Genomic DNA, 26685 nt, shown 5'->3' with positions numbered 1-26685 from the left:
TGGTGGTCACCACTTTCTCCTCTGTTTTGCAGAGAGGACTGGTTCTCTGGAGTTCTGCTGGACTACCAGCTGCCAGTATAAAAATTAAACAAGAGCTGGTTCACTGGGGATTTTCTCTTAAAAGGAAGTGAATTTCCACAGAACACGGGTTGCTAAGAACAAGTAAATCAGTCACTTATTTTTAACCACCCTTTTTATTAAGCTGAAAAGTGATATACACAAGTAGTGTATATGTATATATATATGTTTATATATATACACACACACATAAAGTTCCCCAAAATACATGATACTCCTGCTCAGGCTGGGGCTTAAGCATCTGCTTCTACAGGTTCCAGTATGCAGACCTGCTGCTTCAGCCACTTTGGAGCAGCTTTTGCATAGGCATTTTGTCTTCACGTGCTCCCCTTTCCAGCAGCAAGGACTTGGAGGCACCGTGGGCAGGGAGTGCTTGAGGACTCGGCCGTGTATCTCCTGCAGCGAGGGCATTTTGCTTTGGCAATGGGTCGGGCTATAACTTTGTATGAAGATTGTTCACAGATGTCACCACCTGTCAAAGAAAGTGTCATTGCTGAGAGAGAGGCTGGAGCTGTAGGTAAGACTCAAGGCAGGAACTACCCTGTGTTGTAGTGCAGGAGTCTGTCTGGAATGGTTCTCTTACCTTCCAAGTTAATCAGGAAGGTCCCTTTTATGATGTTTGCATCTGAAGGTGTTTCTTTGGGGAGCTCGCTCAGCAGGGTTGTCTGGGAAGCCATCATTATCTCGTTCAGCTGGGAAACACTGGAAGTTTCTTCAGCCTGCAGTGCCTAGGGGACAAAGAGCTTTCAGACTTGGAACTTGGTTTTGTTTCTCAGCATTGTCCATTATCTAAAATAAATACTGAGCTGTGGTTCCACATCAGAGTGGATGGTTTGAACCAAGAGTCTGATTTACTCCTGCCAGGAGCAGTGGGACAGACTTGAACTGCAATGTCCAAGAGAAAGGGGCCTGAGGGCCAAGCAGCTGCCTGTAGGCCAGCATTCTAAGGGACAGGAGCATCCCATCCTGGGATGCTGTATTAGAGCATTGCCAGTAGGGTGAAGGTGATCCTTCTCTAAGAAATAAAAGCTGATTTTTTTATTGTCAGGGTGGTCAAATACTGGCACAGGTAGCCCAGAGAGCTGGTAGGGTCTCTGTCCTCAGAACTATCTGAAAACCAATGGACAGAGGCCTGGGCGACCTGTTCTAACTAAGCCTGCCTGAGCAAGGGGCTGCGCTGTACAGGCTCCAGCAGCACTCTCCACCTCAACCATTCTGTGATCCTCTGGTAAGTACAAAGCAGAAGAAAGCTTTTACACAGACAACACTGCTCTTAGTTGCATTTTTTTACCTCCATTAATTCAAACAGCAATCCAGGCTCAATTACAATGATGACTTCATATTCCAAAGAATTCTTCCCAGAGATGGACCCAAGGAAGGAGTCTCTCACTGCACATGCACCTTCTATTGCTTCCTCAATGCCAGGCTTCTTCCATGCTGAGCTTGCATTAATCCAGCCAGTACGAAACACACCCTCTGAGTCTTGAAAGCAAAACAAAGCAATGCTTATTTTAGTTGGTTTATTAAATTAATCAAAAAGAGTGGCATATGTCTGTAATTGCAATTAAACAGTGTAACTGTGCAATTAAACAGTGCACTAAAGGACTTGCTTAGCAGTGGTATGTGCTTTACCTTTCTTGTAAGGGATGTACTGGAAAACCTCTTCTGCCAAGTGGGGCAGGATGGGTGCAAAGGAGCGGACGACGATGTCCAGAGCCTCTGCCAACACAGTTTGACATGAACGACGCTTGGGATCCTTTGCTTCTTCACAGTAGAGCCTAAAGACAGCAGGGAAAGCTGGAAAGTATTCCTGTGTTCATGGTTCTGATCAAGAGCTACACTTTTGCGACTGCCACTGGACATACAGAAGTCTGACCCACCCAGCCTTTGTAAAGAAAGCTTTACTGCAGTGCCCTTCACTTGGTAAGCACAGTGGGCTACAGACAGCACCATCTGCAACCACAGGAAAAGAAGATTCTCTACACAGTAATTTGGGGAGAGAGAATCTGTCCTCAGGGAGCTGAGCCTTAAGCTGTCAGCCCTTTGCTGTGGTTCATCTGTAAACCTCAGCATTAGGAATTCTTTCTCTTCCCCTCACTCCTCCTTTACTCACGTTCTGGAAACTAAAGATCAGAATAACCTCCACCCCTCCTACCCCATGAAACGGGCCTTGCACATTTACACAGGTATCTGTCGCAGCCTTAGGATTCTTTTACTGATCTAAAAAAACAAATAAATACACTCAGTTGCACAGCTAACTGCTAAAAGCTCTTCCTCCTGCCTTTCCAAATACAGATGCACACCCTTTCTGGGCAGAAATACAGATCCAAGATTCCATCATTAAATATTTGGTTTTAAATGTGTTCATTTGATGACCTTTTAAAGTGTTCAGTACCACCAGTGGAGAGAAGAAAGCACAACAATGCAACTACTCGGCTGAATGCACTGAGAGTCCTCTGAGATACCTGTGTTCACTCAGCATTCACCTTTAAAGCCAGCAGGAAGGAACTCACCTGTCCTTGATCACGCTGAAATAGAAGTTAGACAAGCTTCTGGAACAGAATGCTTGCAGCAGTCGAACCACTTTGCTGTACTCATATTGTTTGTAGGCTTCTGTAACCTGGGAGAGGGAGGTAAGAACAGTGCATTGCTTTGCATCACACAGCCCCTGATAAACTAAACTTACAGAAAAGGGAATGAGGGGCAAAAAGTCTGGCAGAAACTTTAAAAAGTTATTGGAGGGGAAAAAGTTAAGTCAGCTAACAGTTAGGCCAAAGAAATAATTTCCAGACAAACTTGAAAGAAAGGAAAGGGGGAACCCTAGAAACTAGGCCCATGGTTTCAGGAGAATGGTTCTGAGTGATAGAAATGTCAAAGTTCTGTAAAACAGCACATTTCCAAAGCTCTAGTTTTTGGATTTTTTTTTTTTTTTAATATCGATCTTTAACTATTTTTAAAGACTACTAATTTGAGGCCTTGGGCAATGAGTGGGAAAATCTGGTTGATGTCCAAACCAAGTTAAGAATATTAAAGTCTTTCTCAAAAATTGAGATGGGCTTAAGGGAGTGCACATTGCATTGAAGGATCCTTTGTGGTTGTAATGTGCCTGTGTGACACACACGCACTTTACTCACACACCTAAAGAAAATGTAATAAATGGAAAACATTTCCATCTAAACACAATTGCCTCCTACCTTGCTGCCATACTCGTGCAGTAGATGCAGCATGTATTGATCCACTACGTGCATCTCTGCAGGGGGGATGGAATCTGTCTCTGGGTTGAAGCCCTCCACGTTTCCCAGCATGAAGCGTAGTGTGTTCCGGAGCTGGAACAACCCAGAGCAATTAAACATTATTAGCCTTCGCTTCAGATGAAACACAAAATGCTCATATTCCATCATTAATTAAAACTGACTACTTTTCAAAATGGCTGTTTGAATAGTTACAAAGGCATCATAAAGAACACATGGCAAAAGGACCTACAGAAAAATAAAGACTGTCTGTTGTTACCAAAGCACAAAGCTGTGAAATGAGTCTTTTTCTCAGCACACTTTACTATTTGACCCACAGGCGTAAAAAGCAGTACGTCCCTAAATAAGCTTGGAAAAGCTTTCTTTAGGCTAAAGACTGGAAAGCTTTGCAGGCAAGACACAGAGGACCTGTTGCTGGGATGAGTGTTGGCACTGGTGGCTCTTACCTTGTTGATGTCATCTCTGGCAGCATTGAGCACCACAGGCCCAATCATCACCTCCGTGAAAACATTGGATTCTGCCACCCACCAGCGGAGAACGTCTGCACCGTACGGAGGATCCTTGGCATGATCCTGAAGACAGACAGGAAAGCACAGAGCCATAGAATAACTCCAGCTGGAAGGGATCCATAGGGATCATTCAGTCCAACTCCCTGCTCCTCAAAGGACTACCTAAAACTCTGTCCATGTGCCCAGAGGCCGCTGTGGTTGGAGGCTTCCCCCTCTTTTAGCAGGAGTTACTGCTCAGCAGTAACATCCCACACTTGCAGCACTTTGTGTACAGGCAGTGCTAGAACCCAGGTAAGCTGAGAGAAACTCATCTGCAGCCTTAAACCCTTTGAATGCTTATCATTAAATAGCAATGTTAATATCTAAAACTACAGAAGTTTTTCTTCCCCTTCAGCCTGTTTTCAGCTCTGAAAATGGCTTTTCTCCTTTGCGAAAGAATAGAACAATTGTATGTTTTAATTAATCAGGGAAGCAAGTCATGCAAGGATTGATTCTTTTCTCTAGTGAGTTGCAAAATCTGCTCAGCAGCCTCAGAAAGAGCAACAGCAGGACTGGGGAGGGAAGGAAATTCAGAGCATCACTTGCATTGCAACCTCCTTGACCATGGAATGAAGTTTCCAGAGTAAATAATGGCCTGAGAGCAGAGAGGTTGCTGGGGTGCCACTGTTACATCAGACTGCTGCACTGCCAGCCACACATGGCAGGCTTCGGTCAGTTTGACAGCAGAGGTTCATTATTTTTTTTGTTTGTTTGCTTTTATTATTCCTCTACTCCATTACTCCATCAACACTGTTAAAAAGGACCCATTCTACACCCTCTGCATAATTTTCTTTTCTCTTAGCAGAGAATGAAGGTCAGAGGTTTTCTTGCACTACAGCAGAATCAACACAACTCAAGGTTTTCAGTCCAGCCAGATGGAACTGCAGTACAGCCAAAGCAGAGCCTGACAGAGTTCTGCCACAGGACAGCTGCAGAATCCAGCACTGAAAGGCTGCAAGTGGCTGTTCTGAGTAACTCACGAGCTTGACCTACTTCTCCTCCATTGATGACAACATCAGGGTCAACCACGTTGCCAACAGATTTGGACATCTTCTCCCCTTTCTCACCAAGAGTAAAGCCATGAACCACCAGAGTCCTGCAGGAAAGATTTTAGTGAAAACAAAATCTCAGGGAAAAATCTATGCTAAGAATTGATTTCTAATGAGGATATTCTTGGATATTCTTAAGTCAAAGCACACAGAAACCCCCTGTTTCAGTGAGCCTGAGGCTTCATCCCTAGAGTTCAACCAACCATGAATACACCCTGTACTACCATCCAAGGAGAGCAAACTACTTTATTTTCCTCATTTAATTTTGTTGTGCAAGCAACAGATTGTTTAGCTATCCAGGGCATGAGTATTTAAATTAATTAAAGACTAATGTGTTACTTACTTTCTAAGCCAATACATTTCTCAAAACTGCACAGCCTCCTTGTAGCTGAGCCACATTTCCCTTCCCTATGCTTTCCATCTTTCAGGAGATAAATGGTGTGCCACAGCTCCAGCAGAACACACACACCTATTCCCATTTCCCTACAGCCTAATGTTGAATTCCCAAGTCAATGACCTTGGGAGATTTGCACACTGCACTTCCCAAAGAATTTCTTTAATTGTGGGAGTGAGAGATAGCAAAAAGCCAGACTTGTATCTGAGAAGTCCTAAATGACTAAGAATTAAAACATTATTAGAATTATGACAGAAAAAAGTTAAACAGTAAATTAATTAAAGTCTAATATAAGAAAAAGTTTATACTGAAAATGTAAGATCATGAATCAGATACTTGGTACTGGTTTGATTTCTCTTGCTTATGCATTACTATGCACACTTCCAAAAGCCCAATATTCAATAAATGGACTAGAAATGTGTTTGCAATCCACGCACTTACTTGTATGGTGCCTTTTTCCTTGCTGCCACACTGGTTAAGAGAGAGGACTGAAACCAACCTCCCAGTTGATCTTTTCCTTCAAGGTATGTATCTGCTCTTTGATCTGCACCTTTAAAAGCAGAACATTTTATTTGAAATATCAGACCTTGTATCTTAAAACAATGAATGGACAAAATCTCTGAAAGTGATTAGTAACATTGATCCTGCTTTTTAAACCCAAGGTAAGTTACTTTTCTAAATGGTGTGTGGTTACTTAACTGTGATACGAGGGATTAACTAATATCTCAATTTTTAAAATAATCCAAAACTTGCCACACTCCAGAATTTAACAAATAAGGTTGGTCTCTCCCAAGCTAAATAATAAAATAGGAAAAGAAGCTATCATGCTCAGATTGCTTCCAGAAGTTCTCAGAATACTTTTCAAGTGCTCCTGAACAAACTGGAATACCCAGTTACTAGAATTACTTTGGAATTAATAGAAATCTCTTCCACCATCTGAAGCTTCCCCATTTGGAATTACTCAGGGCACAAGGCACAGAGGTAAGGTGCCCAACCAGCCCATGAAAGGCATTTACAGAGGAGAGCAGGAAGCTTTGGCAGTGAACACAGCTCACCTGTGACAGAATTTACATTTCTGGTCACTGGTGTTCCAGAAAGATTAAAAACTTAGGCAAAGAGTTAGGACAACATGGGAAACAAGAAAGCCTGTTGGGGATAGAGGCATCTGGAAAAGGCTGGCTTGGGAAGGCTGAGTAGAATTATTATTCCCTGTAAATACAAACACAGAAAAAAAGAGGAATGCTAGGGAAGAACAAGTGGAGCTAATGAGGAAAATTGGGCTACAAGGCAGGCAGAGTATTAGCTGACTGCACATTAAAAGCAAAAGAGCCAACCCAGCTATTCCACAGGGTTGAGAAGAGGACAGCACAGTTTAAATGGCTTTACTGGTGGAATTCAGCCACTGTACAAAAAGGTACAAAGCTTGCTGACTCAAGAAGTCCCTCCTTGTCCTAAGCAATCCCAGACAGGTCACCAGAGTGAGAACAGAGTAGTGCGAACACAGCAGAACATGCAAGTCAAAGCCTACAAAGATGCAAAACCATACACATATTTGTCAGAAGTTTAGTTTTGATTCTACAAGTTGATGGTGTTGCTTTCTCAATATTCAGACAGAACTTTTTCTACTCAATTTTTATTCACTATTTCCTCTTTTCTTCTTCCTAGGACCCCTGAGACAATTCTTTTTTCTGCCACTGACACACTTTATTTGTTTAACTTTTAATGGAAGTTTCGATATTTAGATCCATCCTGCAATAAAGGGAAGTTCAACATTACAAAGGTCAAGGCCACACAAGTTCCAGGTAGCACAGGAAAAACGTGTGGGTGGATATCACACTTTTTACACATTTGCTTATTCAGTCAAGGAAATCTACAAAGAGTCTGGGGTTTAGAAGTACAGTAAGTAAGAAGCAACCTTTGTATTAAGAGACTTCAAAAATAGTTGTGAGGACAAGATAGAAAAAGAATATTTGTGGTCAGGAAGATAGTAACATTAGAAAATCTGTAACAACACATTTGTTACTTACAACTAGTTTACTAGCCACAGGTTTTAGAGAAGTGAACTTTTCATGGAAATGCCAGTAGTTAGAGGACAGAAGAATGTCAACAAACAACTGATTACAAACAGCAAAGTGGGTTGTGCTTTTCTGATAGGAACTAGTACATCTGGCAAGCTGGCTGCTGGTGCTGGCAAAGTTAACAGAGGCCTGAACTTTTTATCTGTAAATACAAACATGGAGTTTGCATATAAAAACCTGCCTTATAAGTAGCTCCCCTTCCTCAGTTTTGTTAAAGTTGTGATTGTTATATATAAATTAATTACAAGACTGCTCTTTTTTTTTTTTTTTTTGATAAATGGAAAAGTATGTCCAACAACCCAAGAGACTTTTCTGTTGTTTATTTTAACTGAGGTATAGTACATAGGTCATTAAAGAGAATTACAATTTATGATCCTTCTGGTTTGGATTTCAAGATTCCATATCTTTGATCTTATAGACTTTGACTTTTAGATTAAACATAATGTATTTTAATGCCAGGAATGAACCAGCTAAGATAAATTCAAGCCTCTCAGTCAGCACAAAAGTTTAAACACTTAGATAGGCAAGTTGTAAAATAATCACATTCATTCAGTTAAACATTAGCCAATAAGATAGGGAAAAAAAGTTATGATGTTGAAAACTACCATCATTGCAATACCCACAAAACTGTGGGTAAAAAGCTGCGTGACTTTTACCAGTGGCAAATCACATCATAGTGAAGTCCAGTGTGCATTTTTATATGAAATATTAAAAAAAATAATCATCTCAAGGTTGTAGTGAAGCTGGCATTCTGTCCATGAGGAAGATATAGAAGAATTTTAAGACATTAAAGAAGAACTTTAAGACATGCCTTAAATGGATGCTCCAGAAGGAGCCACTGAAATGAGCTCTGCCAAAAGGCTGAACTTAAAGCAAAAAAACAACAGAATAAATGCCGGGCACCACAGCATTAAGTATTTAAAATTAATATATGCTTTTGAACAAAATTTTGCTTTTACCACACTTTCTTTTTGTAAATAGTGGATTAACACTCTTCTACTTCACAGCAGCATTGTGAGAACGCAGTTATCCATGCATGAAGCACCTGGACTTAAATTTTAACACTGCATAAAACAGTTCTTCCCCCCAAAAAATTTGAGGCATGTGTAGCAAGAAATAAACAGGATGAGAGGGCACAACAACTGTTCAGTGAAAACAGTGTTAGGCAAACAGAGCATTAACAAAGCAAACAGCATCCCCAGGGAATTCTAGGGGATTTCAGAGAGTGTTGCACTTGTGGATCTGCTCTCAGTGATGCTAGTGAGTGTTTTTTATTTCATACACAGTCTACTTGTAGCTGTACAACTTCGAGTTTTTGACTACAAATCTAATAGCCAGATCTCTGATTTTAGTGTGTAAGTTGCACCTGCCACACTGCTGACATAGAATGGTTTGGTTAATCTGTCATTTAGCTACAAGTGGTACCTTAGGCACACCCAGGCTGGAAAAAGGAAGCCAACCATAATTTAATGGAACAAGAGTAACTTTAGGCCATGTCCATCAGCAATAGACCCAGTCCCTGGAAGGAGATGCAGCAGGGCAAGCATTAGAAGTAGGACTGTGCAAAGGCAAAAGGTAATGCAACCTATGATTTACACCATTGGGCTTGGCTGTCACTGAGCAATTCCTTTAACCTCATTCAGCAGAATCTCTTTTCTTGTCCTGCTGTATTTGCTGTGTGGCCATCAGCTAAAGGATTCATTTTTTAACAGCTCCTCCTCCTTTAGCAAGCTCAGACACAGCTGGGTCAAGTGCAGTGAAAACTCAGGCCAAGTTCTGAGTCACAGAGATGCTGGAGAGAAGGAATTATTTTCACAACACTGGAACTGACAGGGGAATCTGTAACATCTGTTATTCCTGCTGGCTATTAACAGATCATTGACTTAGAATTTTCAATAACTTGAGTTCAGGGCAGAGTGAAACAAACATTAGTCTCAGTTTTAGCCATCTTTTATATCCTGCAGTTGCCCTGAAAGTAACTCGTGCTGTGAAAGAACCTCTGCCACCAACAGTGACAAAAGTCAGCAACAACCTCTGCTATCACTTATCTCCTACCACAAAATTAGTTCTTCTTCCCATAATGACACTCTCTAAGCAATCTTGGATTTCTCCATGAATTCCATCTTTTTTTCTCCAAGAGTACTTTGGAAAACAATCCCACCCATTAGCCTGTCTGTAAGCCTTGCTGATTATCATTGATATTGGAAGAAGTTCTGCAAAAAGCTTTAAAAACTGGAGTGTATTTGGGAAATAGAGAACAAAACTCTTAATTCAACAACTTCTCTTGCAAAATTTTGTAAAAGGTGAGTTAAACCAGTAATTTGATATGAATCACAGACTGTACTTCACTTCTGGCAGTGGCTGGAAGCCTCAATTACACAGAAAAAAGGTAATGCAATTTTTGTGTAATTTCTGAGAATAAACAGGGTTAGGAGGTTACACTGCTGGTTAGCCAGTCCCCAGCTTGGACAGCAGTGGGGCCACTCCAGTTATGTCACACAGCAGCAGAAGATGCCTCACACACACCAAGCTCCAGCAAATTTCATTAAAAGAGAGGACTAGGTGGAGAAGAGGAACTTTAATAGTTCCATGAAAGAAGTCTGTACTGTGGTAACCCAAACATTTATTAGACACTACAGAATCCATATGGGAGCTTTACACAAATTAACAACGAATCCAGAGTCTTGATTCTGCAATTCCTTATGAAAAGCTATCTCCTTTACAGGATTAGAGGGCTGAGGTTCAGTCCTTTACCAATGCAAGTTTGTGACTGCATAAAATAGCTCTACTTTGTTATACCTTTCAAAATCAAACCAGAAACATTTTTTAAGAGCATAAACCTCAATATATGTAAAAGTCTTCTAGAAAATTAATGTTTGCTGATGGTACTGTTGCCTGACCATGTTGCTATGAAATAAAACTCTGCTACTAACGTGTTTTATAATTCAGCAAGATTGTTATCATGTAATTGTGTACAGAGGGTTTAAAGTCCAACAGACTTGATGTATGGGACCAGACTCCTCCTCTAGAAAGGACTCCTGACTTTGCATTATCCTCCAGGCAAACAGTGTATATTTTACATCTTTTTATACAAATATCTATCTGTTACCTACTGGGTAGCAACTACTGGCAGTAGGAGACATAAATAGCATATAGCAATTATAAATATTTTAAGTCACAATATACTGCTTTAGTTACCGAAAGTAACCTGAAGTGAAAAAACACACCTAACACTTTTAAATTATAGAATTTAGACTCAGCAGCTGATCTTAGTCTTGTTTTGCTTCAAATAGCACAGACAAGCACAGACTGAAATTTGTTAACTAAAAACAAATTAAGACTACCAACCAGCAGCAAAGTACCTTGGCTGTCCATGCCATGACACTTCTTCACTCAAAACAAGTATGAGGTGATTAGCAGTTACACAGTACACCACATGTCAGAATCATTAGAGCAGAATATTAGAAAAATCTCGACTTTAATTATGCTGCAAATGAGTTTGCCAACATTAAATCCTTATCTTTACAAGCAAAAGCAGCTTTACAAGTCACAGCCAGCCTGCTGCTGGCATAATCTGCCTCAGTTTTGCTGACACCAACACTGTCACACAGAAGAGTTATATTTTGCTCTCCAAGTCTTTTAGAAGAAGGATCAACACAGGAGTTCTTTACCTTCCAAAACATGAGCCCAGGAAGTTCCACTGTCAAACCAAATGTCCAGGACATCCTGTCCCTTGACATAATCCGAAACATCATGACCACCAGCCTATTGAGAGAACAATTATTAAATAATACAAATAGAATACTCTAACATCAAGGCTTTTCAAAGCTAGAAATAAAGCAAATTTGATATCTGGACCAGTTTTGTACAGGTTCTGTTACCAACTCTGTGAGTGAACACAAAATAATGTAGATAATTTTTGACAAGAGTTTTCTAATTTCTAATAGAAACTCAAGGTAGGGCAAGGAAAAATTACAAAGAAAACCTCAGATGGCACAGTAACACTACAGCTTTGTGCTAGCTTAAGTACACAACTGTTAAAGAACAATAAAAAGTTAGGAAGAACTAAATAAAAATTCTAATCCATCTTAATGACCAAGACCCAATACATATTTGGGCTCATAATTTGGTTCATTAGGATGCCACTTTCCTCCTGATCTAAGAGGAGGAGGATGGAGATCTCTGCCCTGAATTAACAGAACAAATCCAATTGTGTGTGTTCTGCCCCACTCAGCTCTCACTCTGTGAATACTCCTTTTACAATGAGGGTATAAGACTGAAGAGGCTCATGGGAATAAATAAAATTTTTCTACTATTTCCCATCACTCAACTGTGTCGAGCACCTGCTGTACCTGAAGTCAGGAGTTTACCTTTGCTACAGCCTGTTTGGACAGGAGTTGTTCGATGGGGAGGGCCCACCATGCATCTGTCCCTTGCTGCTCCACTACTTTGATGACATCTGTGATGGTTTCACTGGGTTAGGAAGAAAAAAGGGGTTTATGAATGGAGCAGTTAATCACACCTTTCCACAAGTATCCCAGACTCAAAGCAGTGAGAGATGCTGATACACAGACCAAGCTATTAGAACCTGTGATTTTCCAGCTTCTAATCCATACAACACTTCACAGAGCTTCCTGCCTGCATTAAATACTTTCTGCCTTTGCCTTCCAAGATGGGTGGATTTGTACAACATACAAAAATGCACATGGATTCCAAATATCTTCTTCTGCAAATACCTCATAACTGGGGCACTCAAAAGATGCCAGCAGCTTGAAAACTTCTAAAATCCATTTTATTTGCTATTTATTGACCTTGAATTTAGTGGAACTACACAACTATTTCCCCTCAAAATATCTGCTCTTTTTAACAACAGGTTTATTTTTCCTACTGGATACAGAGACTTTGAGAACTCATGTGGAAAGGAAGTAGCACACACACACACACATATATATCTTAAGCTTCCAGTTGCCCGAATTTCCCAAATTTAGTAATATATTTTTCAAACTGTAATAAATGTAAATATATTAATTATATATTAATATATGAATTCAGTAAGAAACTGAAAATTCTGCACCCAGTAGAGGAGTGATAATAAACCATTCAATGTATACTCTGAAGGCAATCTATGAGTTCATAACATATAGCACCAGCCAGGACAAAAGTTCTGAAATAAACAGATATTACAGAAATAAGAAAAATTAAAAAGTTAACTAAGCATTTTTTCTGATCTGAACAGATAAGGCAACCTCAAGGTGTGCAGTTCTGTGCATTATTTATGACACATTCAATCTTTGGCCCCAGTAGGTAAGGCTATAGGGAATTGATTTTTAATATTGCTTAATACCAAGTCTAGACATAAATTAAGGTATCTTAAAGAACCAAAGAGAAACCCCACACACTTTGTCTTGCTGACACACAGAGCACAGTCCTAAATAGGTGATTTTGAAGACATCTGCTGTATTTAAGGAGTACAGCAGATCATCATGACCTACCAACTTCAAACTAAACCTGTTGTGTTACCCAGGCCACCAGAGACTTATTTATAACCTGAGAAATGAAGATTTAATCAGTTAACTAATTTCTTGACACAGTACTGCAAAAAGGGGGGAAAGTAAAATAATTATCTGGCATAATTGTCTTGAGAACACAGAAGGCAGATGATCTTCTTCAGTCATCACTCCGTTTTGTGTTTGGTTTTTAGCACAGTATTTTACTGCACTGCTAATAAGCTGAGCTACATCACTAAAAACATTTAGTGGACTCCTACATTCAGGGTTTAAGGATGAAAACATTCTCCAAGAAGCTGTAGAACAAATTAGTTCAGTTCATGACAGGAGGTGCAATGGGAAGAAGAAAATCAATTTTGCTCTTGACTCCTCAAATTGCAATGACAGAACATCAATTTTGTACCAATCAATCACTCAATCATCAATTAATCAATTCACTTCTCAAAATAAATTCCTGTAGAACATCTCAGCAGATTTTCTTCAGGGAAAGGTCACTAAGGACCAGTACTCACACATGGACATCCTTGGTGGCACCACCACCATTCTGCCCCTTTCAAACCAGCACAGGCATCATTTACCTTCCATTTTAATGGTGGTAGGACACAATTTATGGCTTTGTAATGCATCTGCTAACATTTAACTTGCTAAAACAACACTGAGGCACTCCAGCTGTGAATGGTACCACTTCTTTCCAGAAATATTTGCACAGAGGCCTATTTGGCTGGCTACACTTCCAGTTGTGAGAGTGTTACTTCTCCAAGACAAAAGCAAACAACAACCCCTGGTACAATTCCTGGCAGACAGTTGATATGCAACCCTTATGTCTTGTCTCCTTTACCCTAAACCTTCAAATTCAGAAAGCTCACAGGAAACACAGAAAAGAAATTTGCCTCAGCCTGGACTAAACTATTCCACTGAACTTGTCTTTTGCAGGGTGAGTACCTTCCACTGACAAAGCTGGATTTACACCTTGACCTTTAGTGATGATGCTGCAGCATCCAGGAACATTTTAGAAAAAGCAATACACAATATTATTTTTCACTCTTTGCCAATAGAATTTTCCACCTTGGATGCTTCTCAAATACACTTTCAGTGTATTTTTAAACACAGTTATAGATAACCAGTTATCTTCACCTGAAGATTTGAAAAGCTCTCTCCACAGTTTCAACGCCTTCCTCTCACTGGCTGAATATTACCCATGGAACTCACCAGCAGAAGACAAGAATAGCTAAATTAAAAAGAGGATTATTTACCCTAAAACATGTTTATTACCATGTAAAATATTTGTGTATGTTGAGTGACGCATGCAGGAGGTAATTCAGTGCTCAGCTAATGGCTCTGGCCTCAGTGAGAGCCAGAAAAATTCTCTGAACAGGAATCATATCCACAATTAGTACAGAAAAGCTACTAGCACATCCTGTAAAGCAGAAAATTTAAACAGGAACTAAGCCTGTCTTCCACATAACTTTTTCATATTGCAAATACACTTCAGTGGATGGACATAAACTCCAGTGATGAATTAATTTTTAATCTATACATTTTCAAAATATTCAACAGGTATTTCACAATATCAATATTTGGAGAGATTCATAAAAGGTCCTAAGTCCAGCTATATATCAAAACTAACAGTTATCTTGGACAGCATATAAAAAGATACTCTTAATAAACTATTAATAAACTTAATAAACTTCATGATTTTTTTTCCTTTCCATCAGAGGTGGGGGGAGGGGACAGACAAGAAGGAAATAAACCCTTGCTACTACTCTCCCTTGGGAAACCATAATGAAATGCCTACTTTCATTTACAGTAAGTATTGCCAATGTCACACAAGACTTGTGTACTCTTGTAGATAAACCATTCCCACAAAACATACCATGGGCTAACCTTTTATCAAGTATATTGCCATGCAATGAAAAGATTACATTATTAATTTATGAAAAGCAGATTTTTTAAAGATATTTTTGTTACACAAGATCCAACAGGTGCAATTATGCTACTGATAAAAGTTTTCAGATAAGTAAAAGGAGGTCAGATTTGTGTTATCAATTACTTACAAGAAATAAGGAGTCAAGGACTGTGAAGTCAAATTTTTATTGACCGATATTATCAAAATTCTACCATTGTTTCAAATCACGTTTTAAAAAATACACTATTTTAGCAGTGCACGTTTTTTTCGCTATACAGTGTTTCCCTACAGAGTATAAGTGAACATTAACAAGCATTTTATAAGAGCAGGTAGTTTAGATGAAAAATTGCCAAGGTAGCTTTTCAACAAATCTTTTTTACTCCTGCAGTTTGAAAAATACAAGACAAACACAATCCCTGTACTTGTCTCTGCTTTGCTTGCAGGATCCTTATGATTAATTTTACTACAAGAGAGAAATAACTTTATTTAAGGTATATGCACCGTAAGGAGCAGGATTTTTGCAAAGTACTTTTCTTTAAGGTGCAAGTGAAAACCACCTTGCTCAAATAACTACTCATCACTTTATAATCTGCAGCCTTCAAGGTGAGCATGATAATTCCCTGAGTGAGCCATAAAGGCATTGTAAAACTTTGCCCTGTATTCAGAGGCTATCTGGAAGAACTTGCATTACGTGTCCCTGCCGCGCTCTGACAGCCCGACGGCAATTCACGCTACCACGGCTCCAGCCAATCACCCGGGAGCCAGGTATTGATTATGCTGCACACTTATTTAATCTGTTAACAGAAATGAGGCAGCATTAAGATACAGTCAGGAGCAGAAGAATACAGAGCCCGATGTTCTCTCCATCTCCTTTCCAACAGCAGCAAAGAGGGAAAGTTATCTTCTGCTTTACAGGAACGTCGATACTACAGCTGTAAGTATTTAGGGGATGGTAAGCTGCTATTAATTGCAATTCACTAAAATGTCTTATTATGTTAAAAAACAAATTAGAGCACAGGACAGACCTCCTTCAAAAACATGCTGGGTTTTTCTTTTTCAGAAGTTTAATTTATGTGTTAATCAAAGTCACAGGGAAGTGGACAAAGGCTGTGAGGCATTAGAACAATCTTTGCAAATACTGCTATTTATTATCATATTTATATCTGAACAGTTTATTTGTAAAGCAGTTACTGCATGAGGTCATATTAAGGACTATCTCACATTTATTACCTGTGCTGAGCTACTACTGGAAATACAATTCTTATATTTTAGTTTTGGAGCTCTTTCTTCTTTTCTATGAGTTACAGAATTTCCTAGATGAAGAATGTTTTCTCTTGAAATCTATTAAATATTTTCTCTTGAAATCTATTAAATGTTGAAAGCTGTCACACATCATAAGCATCTATTTGTGCATGTTCTCTAAATTACTTAAAGTCTTTTTTCTCCATTTGTGCAGAAAAATCCCACAGAATCCCACCTCTGTATTCTTACTGAAAATGGCAATAACGAAAAGTGCTCTCTCTTTTCTCTCTCTTTTCTATAAGGGATTTTTAATAATAACTTTTACACTCCTGGTCACAATATGATGCAGCATACTCTGCATAAAATATTTTAAACATCAGTGGTATATTAAATTTTTAACCATAGATGACAATGTCATTGAATCAAATATATTTTAGGGTTATGGGGGGGCCACAGCAGCAAGGAGACTCATAGAGATTCTGCACTGAACATTACTACCTCTTGGCTTTTAAGCTAGGAAGACTGGATTGCTGGTGTGGAAAAAACACTGTTAGGGAAAGAAGTTCCACCTTGAAAGAAGGGCTTTTAGCAGCTTTTCACGTGACAAATTCAGGGACAACTCTCAGAGGGAAACAGCAGTTTATTTTAGGGACTTTTTTTCTTTTTAAAAGTCTTTTTACAGGTGATACATGAACAGAATCACTCAAGATCGACCACTGGTGCTCTCATATGTAACAGCAACTCCATGTGGACTACACTGACTTCCAGTGGAGATGCTGTTACTTTTGATAGTCACTCAAAAACTCCACAGCAGCTGCTACTGAAAGGTTGTTTATCCAGCATTCAAGTTAAAAACAGCTCATGTTTTGAAATGCAACTTATTTACTGTGTTTTATGTTTTAACTATATTAATTATTCACACTATGTATGCAACTTCTTAAAAAGTATGTCAGCAACCTGTTGTAATATGATTTTCAAAATGATAATGCAAATGTAACAGAACAGTCAGGCTTAGCTGCTATTTTCAGTAAGAACTGGTGTCCAGGAAAATGACCTATGAATTGACAGACTATCTTCTGCATTTGCCTGTCACTTCTATAGGCCAATATTCTGTGCACTTCTACTCCAGTTACAGAAGTTTCCTACAGTTAACTTTACAAATATTAAAATTCAAACGTTTTAGAATATTTAATGACTGCTTTACACTTTGCTTTGAAAATTCCACAGAGAGTAAGTAAAGTTAGAAGTAAAGAGTACTGGCTGTAAATGATCATCTGAACCTGTCAATCGAATGAAATAAATCTCTTTCCAAGTATAGTGAATTTGCCTGTTTTTTTTCCTAAATGTCTCTCTATTCCCCAGATCAATTCTCTACCCAAACATGCCATGCTGTCCCCTCGTTCACTCCCCTACAAGTCTCACTGCTGGGCCAACAACTACACACAAAAGTGGAGGTGTTAAGCTATGGCAGAATTTGCTACATCAAAATGCTGCAACTGCCACATTTTGCACAATTTTGGGAATAATCTCACACTGCTTGAGCACTCACAAAAGGCAGGAGCTTTAATAGAGGTCGTGGCCTTTCAAAGTTATTTTACTACAACCTGAAGGAATTCCTACACATCCCTCCTTTCAAATGCTTTCTGTCCCAGTTGCTCAGTGTTCAGAAGGAGCTCCTGCTTCATGGTGCCCTTCACATTTGAGTGCCAACTGCTGGACTGGTTTCCATTACACTTTTTTGCTTGTTAAGCTACATATTTAACAATTTTTAGGCAACACACACACTCTCAAGCCTACTCTTCAACCAGAATACAAGAAGTTTTCCTCAGAAAGAGTAGTTTTTTATAGAGACACACACATGCTTTTTTGCAGGTAAAATGCTTTTATGTCCCACAAACCCTCCACCCATTTATTTCCTGCTGTGTGCCAGCATTATCCAGGCATTATAAACAACATTGTGGCTACTGTGGTCTTTTCTCACAGTTATTGCCTACAGTGAGAGAGCCAAAGTACATCTCTCTGCACACCTACACACCCAGTCACGCCAGGTGAAGCTAAGGATTACCTGTCTAAAGTCCATTCCCTGCTCTCCACACCCTGAGCCTCACCTACTACTGTCTACTATCTACTGCTTCTGTGCTCAGTACAGCCTCTGGAAAACATGCTGGACTCCTGCACTACATTACTCAACACCAAAATAAAAAAAAGTTCTGCAACAATATTCAAGTTCACCTCCACTTGTGAAAATTTATGAATTTTCCCAGAAGTTCGTAAGGTTAAGGTGTACAAAACCAAGATACATCAGTGTATCTCAAGGCAGAAAAAGTTATGGAACTAATTCAATGAATAATTCAAAATTATGGAACTAATGCAATACTCTTTTTATGAAATCACTTCTTAGAGAGCATTCACAACTGAAAATCTCTGTTCCCCAGAGAACTAAAAGTAGAACTCTATTACTCCTTACAGGACACAAAAGGATCGTATTTGATTGAGTTTCCTTGTTTTAAAGCATAGCTTGGATTTCCTCTGCATTATGTTGTCTATAATTCCTGAAATGCAGTATTTGCAATATCTGGATACTATTAATCAAAAGATGTCAGAACCAGGCTAGCATCTGAAGATCTGGACACACCAAATCATATAGCTAAGGGTCAGTTCCAATTGAGGCTGGTCTTCAAAACTACTCAAATTTTGTTCTGAAACAAATGACACATATTTATTCTGCAACCATTGTGGTTATTCCATTTCAGATCTCACTGTCACTTAACTGCAAAAAGCTATCTTGACACAGCACCTGGACTATTTAATGTACAGTGGTACAATTACAGTTGCCATGTATTCTAACCACAACTTGCATTTCACTGCTTGCTTAAATGGAAATGCCAGTCATGACTGTCAGCACATTGAAGACAAGGGATGAAAGCAGCAATTAATCTCAAGGAGAGTTTTCACGTAAGTTAAGTATTTAAGTAAATTGATTCCTATTATTTATATGTAAGTCACTTCCAGCCACAAGCTTTCGATTGTTTTAACTTACATATAAATGAGATCTGTGTATAAATAACTACAAGTAAAAGCACGTATTTCTACTTGAAATAATAATAAGTTTTATAATATCATTAACTGCAGCACAACAGACAGTGCTGCTTCAGTCAGTTCTCATGTCTAAGCTAGGCAGGTACCTGTTTATCAAGCAATCTCCCGTGCTCTTCTGATAAAAAGCAGGAATTGGGACGCCCCAGCATCTTTGCCGTGATATGCACCAGAACGTCCTTCTGTCCAGCATCTCCATCATCCTGTTCACTGCAGATGTAGGGATCACTTTCACTTTTTTCAGCACATCCTATAAAGGAGACAGCGAACTGTTAACCATGCTTCACCTTTCCCACAATTAATGTCTATGCTGTCAGTAAAATATGTTACAGATCTACTCTCCCATTCCCAGTATCAAACAAGATATTCTCAGACAACTGCCTGCTGCTCTTCAATAACTTACTTGAACACTGCATATACTGTGCATTTCCCAACCAAACCCCAGTTCTCTGATTCTCTAGCAGACACACCCTAAAAACAAGTTAAAATGGCATCAGTGACCAAATCAGAAGTTTAAAAGCTGACTGTATCCTGTACTCTTGACTACTTTGAAAACCCACCTTGAAATAAATTGTCTGTAGAGGGCTACCACTCACTCCCAACCCTGCTGAGTAACCACTGTGTTTTCATCCATTCTAGATAAAGATTAATTTGGAATACACACCTCATGCCCTAATTAGAATAAAATCAGTTACCCTAAGGTGCTGGCCTGAATCTTCTCTGTGGATCTATGTAGCCTCAAAGAGCAAAAGCTTTAAAGTTATTCAAAACAGGACTGTGACAAAATTAACAGGGCAGCAAACAAAGATGTCTGGCCACACAAGGCTAGCCTAACAAAAAAAAAGGTAATTTTAACAGTAATAAAATTGTCTCTTCTAATTTAATTCCTTGAAACATCATATTTAAAACCAATATTTTAGGGAAAACACCAGCAGTATCTCTTAGAAACTTCTACATCTGTAATTACAATGAGCAAATATACCAGTCAGTGTAGCTACCCTAGATTGTATCAACATTGACAAACGAATTGACAATATATATTTCACTTCAACAAGTAATTAATGCTTTTCAACTACTGCTCATAAACCCTAGAGAAGATCATATTCTGGAGGGAGCTACAGCAAGATTTTTTTTCTGATTCCAAGTAGCATCAGCTGTCTTCAAGTGTCTCATAAGAAAGCAAAATTACATACCTGTGCTGCAGCCTTCACATCTGCTGTGTTTACAAACCACTGTTTGCTGGCACGAATAATAATTGGTTTTTTAGTCCTCCAGTCATAGGGGTAACTGTGCACATATTTCTCCTCTTTTAACAAACTCCCAGCTGCTTGAAGCATCTTAATGACTGAGAGAAAAAACGAGGCAAGATTAAATTTCAGTTTGAACATATGGCTGCTGTTAACCTCAACTCAGTCCTTTCTATAATCAACACTTAGAAAGGAATGCCTGTACCTCATCTATATTCAAAATATGGCCAGTTTATACATATTCTCAAAATATATGCAGGACTGTAAGTGATGCAGTAACAAATGGTCAAACATCAAATACTCACCAGCTTCATTCCCTTCTTCAAGGACATTCTTGTTTTTAAGTTCAGAACCTGCTGCTTCTGTAAAATACCCACTTTCATCCACAAGGCAATCCTGAAAATAAATAAATTAATCATGTCAATAAAATACCATGCACCAATTAATTATCTTTCTGGTATTCAAAAGTGAGTAAAATACTCTACTGGGTGACTCTTTTCTGATGAATAACAAAATATTTAAGTATACTTCAGATTTAGTAAACTGCCGTTTAGTAATCTACCAGGTAAGTGAATTTTAGGTCTCAGAAGAAATGAGCACCATTACATCTGCACACATACCACAACTATCATACATCACAGTCACTGGTATTTCAGTGCAAAATAAAGGCAAACCTAACCCTCCCCATGCCTAATATCCTGAATCTTCACTCCCATCAATCAAACTAGCTATGCATAAATGAGCTGTATTTATGTATGTGTTTAAAACAAGATTTGCTGAAAAAAAAGTAACAATGATCTACATAACAGGTGACTTACTGATCTGCATGTAAAAGATAATTCTGAGTAGTGAGAGTCAGTATCTGAGAAACATTCTCTGTGTTCTTCTTTAAAAACAAAACCACACAAAGAGCAGAAAAAACTGATTCTAAGACCTCCTCAGAAGCTTTAATCAGCAGAAGGAAACTTCATTCTTTTAACCCGATACACATTTCCTTAAGGTTAGTCTTGCATTTCTGCAGGCCATTAGTGATACTCACACTTCTGTGAATGCTTGGAAATATTTTCAAGTTTTATGCACAAATTAAAATAAATAATTTTAGGGTTACAGAGTCAATCAGTTCCAGGAAATCAAGAACAACAGCTGAAAAGACAAAGTACCGTGGGTAGCTGATGGTGGGAAGCTACGCTGTAATCTTCCATACCATGAGCTGGGGCTGTGTGAACTAATCCTGTCCCTTTTGTCATTGTCACATGATTTGCAGGTAACAGGGGAGAGACTTTGCCAGGAATGGTGGGATGAGCACAAGAACCATCTGCCAAATCTGCACCTGAAAAATACAAGCAGAAGATAAAATAGAGAAACACAATTCACGCATTCAACTTCTGTCAGAGGGCAGAAAAAGAACAAGTGTAAAAAAACACAGAAGAAATACTATTATTAAAGCCTTGCTGAAAGTCAAGAATCACAGAGCTTGAGGAATGTGCCATGTGACAAAATGGTGTTCACAGAATGATTTTCTCCTAGAAGGAACATGTTTAATAACTGCCTTCACAGTTATGTACACAAATACAGAACTATAATTAATTACTGAATATATGGGAAGTTAAAAAGAACAGGTTCCAATATGAAATTTCTTTTTAAGAAGGTTCAACTCTACTACTCTTGGGATGTTATCTGTAAATCACATAATTCAAAAAGGGGAAGCTGTGAGAAAAAAACACCCCCAGTAATTTCATCATTAGGTAAACTTCCTCTGAAAGAGAAGGCATGGAAAGACACCAAAAAAAAAAAAAAAAAAAGAAAACAAGAAGTCATAGAAATAGGTAGAAATAGATTCCTCACCTTCTTTACAAATGCATATTTCCAACACTGAACCACTGATGGAGGCAGATGAATAAAGCTCACAAACAACACACTAAATCCCAACTCATGACACTGAATCCCAAGCCTGACTGTTAGAAATGCCACTGTGCAGTTTGTTAGGATGCCAACTCAACTGCTTTAGTTTGCCCAGACAGACAACTACAGTACCTCACCAGTCATGCTTGTAATTAGCCCCCTCTTGTCATCAACAATGGATGGAAATACAAACTGCACTCAGTGTAATAAAGATTTTGATACTGAACAGACTTGCACTCTACATTTCATTTTTCCAAACATGAAGCCAGATTTTAAATATTTATTTGAAATCTATGGATGATAATTTGAGCTACAATACACCAACAGTAAATCTGACAGACTCCTCCTCTTCTTTGTATTATTTTTGAGGCATGTTCTCAAATTATAAACACATTTAATCCATCAAAACTGGAACAGTTTTGAGACACCTCTCAGCAGATTTCTAAGCAATTTAACAATATGAAATCCTACCTTTACATGTTGATACAACTTCAAACTGTGTGTCCAGAACAGCAGCTGTGGATTCAACTCTATCTGCAGCAAGGATGAAGTGTTGTCCAGTCGTTGCACATTTTACAATTGAGTAGCTGCAATACAAACGTGAATTTGTGATACTAAATAATTCCAAATACCACAAAGCTACCAATCTGTGAAATGCTTCATCTCTAAAAAACAGACAAGTAGGTTTTACATGTCCAATTCACTCATAAATCTCAAAATTCCAGGTAATCTTGCCTCATGAAAAAGAAATAACTTAATAAAAATGTAGACAGAAATTAATATGTTAGATATAAAACAAAGTTTACAATCGCATCACTTAAAAGCAGAACAAAAAAGCCCCAAACAAAACCCAGAAAAGATGCCTTAAGTAAACTGTAATGGCAGGATGTTTTAATTTTGCTGCTAAATACCAGTAAGGACTGACACAGACAACTGAACCAAGATGAAGACACCTACGCTGAGTCTGGCATGTAACAAACTGCTTGATTGGCTGGCACAGTCCAAGGTTGCGTGGTCCAGACTAGCACACTAGCAGGGGATGATCCATCTACAGATGTAAATCAGAAGTACTTTACTCACAGTTACAACAAAAATCCAAGCTGTCAGTCTCTAAAGCTACAGAGAAGTCGTACCTATCACAGCAGTCAGCTTAGGCGGCGACTTCAGCAGCGGAAATTTCACGTACACAGAGCGACTCACGTGCTGCTCGTTGTACTCGAGTTCTGCCTCAGCCAAGGCTGTTCTGATACACATCAAACACAAGTTACACACTCCAACATCAAAAGCTACTGGCATCCTTGCTAAAATTTTAAAGACAAAATAATAAGTTGATTCTTACTTTGTTGAAGGGGACCAGAACACAGGTTTATAGTCCCGATAAATTAAACCCTAGAGAGGACAGTGAGGGGAAAAAAGAAAGTTAGGAGAACCAAAACTCACAAAAAATCAATACAGACTTGCACAGAACTTCAACATACCTTATCATACATCTTGTGGAAGACTTTCAGCTGGTTTGCTTCATACTTTGGATCAAATGTAAGGTAGCAGTTGTCCCAATCTGCCATTACACCCCAACGAATGAAGGCAGATTTCTGTTTCTCAATCGCTCTTTCTGCAAATGCTCTGGCTGAAGGGAATGGTCCCATTAAGCACATGGTTTAGCACACTAAGATCAATAAAATACCACTTAAAAAATGCACTATTGACTTTTTTATAGTAAAGCCAGAGCTGAATGTAGTGAACCTATGCACTAACCATTATGGTTCAAAATACATACATTTCAGACTGGTTGTTACAAAAAAATGACTGCAAAGAGTAAACAGGAGTGGCACCTTTTCACCAACACAGGAAAATTAAGCACATGTCTTTAGACTACAAACTTTCTTTTTAAGAAAGGCAGGGGGAAATATATTTTGTTAGGAAGAAAAATTTCTTAAGATAAGTTCTCAACATAAAACTAGTAACAGTGAAAGTTAACTCCCTCTGCTTATGCTGATCCAAAATTTTCTAACATACATTTGAAAATAAGTTAGTCCATTTCATTACCATAATTTCAAGTTAAAGCAGTTTCAATTGCTCATTACAAAAAGCTTTGCAGCTGAATTCTGATGCCTTTCAACCCATTTTGAAAAAGGGGCTTGAAATTATTTCTTCAAAACTGTTTCCATATAATGCAGACTTTCTCCAAAAGGATCCCCCCTATGGTTTTGTAGCATTGTTAAAAAGTCAACAAATACATTCCTACTTGTGATACTGAACCAAGCTGTCCTGAAAGAGCCTGACTTCTACATCCATCTTTTCAGTTCCTAATTAAATTCAGCTTTCAAAAACCAAATGGATGCTGATCTGATAAATAGCAGTTTCCTTGAAGGAGACATCCAAATCTCCTGCCCTCCTTTTTTTTTTTTTAAACTGAGGGTCAATGCTCTGCTTGCCCATTACAGCAACGAATCAAGCCTGTGTGAAATTATCCCATTTCATCAGATTCCAGCCTGCTCTGTTTGGCAAATACAGCCAGTGAACATAGAAAAAAGTCACCAATAGCTAATAGAAAAGGCCACAATAAAGTCTCTCAGCTTTTATTTACCTCTCTGCCGAATTTCCATCGGTGAAAGGTTTTCAGCTCCTTTGACTTCTGACAGTGCCTTCAACTCAATTGGCAGCCCATGGCAATCCCATCCTGGCACATAATGCACTTTATAGCCTCTCATCACATGGAAGCGATTGGTGATGTCTTTCAAAATCTGAAAAGCCACAAGGGTCTGTTATCACTTTAGCTCCCCCACGTGGAACAGACACATTTGTTATTAAACTCCTCCTGTTTAAAAAATACAATTATCAAAAGCTGCAGGAGAAATTCTTGATTAAGATCAGAGAAGCTCTGGGTGCCCCATCCTTGGATGTGTTCAAGGCCCGTTTGGATGAGGCTTTGAGCAACCTGGTCTGTTGGAAGGTGTCCCTGCCCATGGCAGAGGGTTTGGAACTAAATCATCTTCAAGGTCCATTCTGACCCAAAGCACTCTGTGATCCAAAGACCCTGAATGTTTTATTTTTCTTGCCTACCATTTTGTACATTGGCAGAACCTTAGAGGACCATTAATCCAAGGAGTTCACAACCAGTGGAACTGAAGAATGCATTTTATAGACTTGCAAGACTTGAAGTGAACAAATCTGACTTGCTCTCATTTTTAAAACACTGAGCTGAGTCTAAAGCACTGGCCCAGAGCACATTGCTGCAGCCCAAGCTCTGGCACTGGGATTGTGAGACACTGTGGGTCACAGCTCACAATCTGAGTCTTTCTCACTTTGTGGTCAGCATAATGCTGTGAATCTCAGGGCTGAATCAAAATGAACTCTAAGCATTCAGTACATGGTGTTTATGTTGGAGTATGTTATCTATGTCAACATGACAAAATATAGTATCCACATAACCAAACCACTGGTTTTTAAAAGCCCCAACTACCAAAACCCAAAATGTGTTAAAGTGTTATAGATTTAAATGGGAATGGAGAACACAGGGCACACCATGACAGCTGGCTTTTTACCACTTCACAAGCATAAAGTATGAACAAGTAAATATTTACTTTGTTTAATGCATGGCCAACATGAGGGTCTCCATTGGCATAGGGTGGTCCATCATGCAGACAAAATTCCTGTTTTGTCTTCCTTTGCCTTTGCCATGAGTACAGTTCCGAAAAACCACATTTCTGTAGAAACAACAAGAAAAAGACCAAAACCATCCCAAATCTCTGCACTTCCAAAAAGTCTGGATGTGAAATTAACAACACAAGCAGGCAAACAAACAAATACACTTTCCTAACTCCGCAAGGGACGACATTCATAGGTTTTAAATAAAAAGGCGGAAGAGAGTGAAATATTAAGCCTGAGATTATTATCCTAGCACTACACTATCCGGACGGCCGTGACTCTCCTCCAAAACAAACTGTATGAACGGTATGACTATATAAACCATAAAAACATAAAGAGTCCGCGCTTTCCTAAAAAAGAGCCCGGAGAGGCCAGAAGTTGTTCCTGCGCGGCGGGGCCGAGCCCAAACCCTGGCGGCCCGGGGCAGCCCCAGCCGCTCCCGGGAACCGGCCGGCCCCGCCGCACCTGCTGCGTCCTCAGCTCGGTCTCGGGCTGCAGCCGCCCCGGGAGCTGCGCGGGGAAGCGGCTGCGCGGCAGCAGCACCGTGTCCCGGTACCGGGAGTCCTCCCGGCTCTCGGCCGCGGCCTCCGAGGCGGCGGAGCGCGCCCAGCCCCGCGCGGGCCGCGCCAGCGCCGGCGCCCGCCAGGCCCGGAGCATCCTCAGCGGCGGCGGCCGCGCTTCCGCCGGCGCGACGGGCCGCGGCACGGGCCACGCCGCACGGGGCCGGAAGGATTCGGGC

General features: G+C 39.5%; 1 protein-coding gene across 1 annotated transcript; it reads right to left on the bottom strand.

Annotated features, from left to right (window-relative positions):
* Positions 1 to 175: 175 nt before the first annotated feature.
* Positions 176 to 26636, bottom strand: IARS2 (isoleucyl-tRNA synthetase 2, mitochondrial). The gene is made up of 23 exons (XM_031504237.3): positions 26412 to 26636; positions 25883 to 26005; positions 24886 to 25042; positions 23777 to 23925; positions 23638 to 23687; positions 23432 to 23541; positions 23256 to 23346; positions 22770 to 22885; positions 21557 to 21726; positions 20702 to 20792; positions 20343 to 20494; positions 19239 to 19399; positions 11769 to 11871; positions 11070 to 11163; positions 5762 to 5870; positions 4871 to 4973; positions 3776 to 3901; positions 3273 to 3404; positions 2592 to 2698; positions 1711 to 1856; positions 1370 to 1560; positions 662 to 806; positions 176 to 550 (listed from the first exon to the last, which is right to left on the bottom strand). The coding sequence occupies exons 1-23, from the start codon at positions 26601 to 26603 to the stop codon at positions 396 to 398; spliced, it is 2973 nt and encodes a 990-aa protein (XP_031360097.3). The 5' UTR covers positions 26604 to 26636; the 3' UTR covers positions 176 to 395.
* Positions 26637 to 26685: the final 49 nt, after the last annotated feature.

Source organism: Lonchura striata, chromosome 3, assembly GCF_050655825.1.
Source record: "Lonchura striata isolate lonStrDom1 chromosome 3, ASM5065582v1, whole genome shotgun sequence".
In the NCBI taxonomy this organism is placed as follows: Eukaryota; Metazoa; Chordata; class Aves; order Passeriformes; family Estrildidae; genus Lonchura; species Lonchura striata.
Note: the sequence above shows the minus strand (reverse complement) of the source record. Positions and strands in the feature narration are given on the sequence as shown.

Coding starts and splice junctions, on each gene's coding strand:
- IARS2 (XM_031504237.3), bottom strand. CDS start 26,603: ATGCTCCGGGCCTGGCGGGCGCCGGCGCTGGCGCGGCCCGCGCGGGGC. Junction 19,400..20,342: donor ATGTGAAGGCTGCAGCACAG/GTATGTAATTTT, acceptor TCTCCTTTATAG/GATGTGCTGAAAAAAGTGAA. Junction 1,857..2,591: donor TTCAGCGTGATCAAGGACAG/GTGAGTTCCTTC, acceptor TGCTGTCTTTAG/GCTCTACTGTGAAGAAGCAA.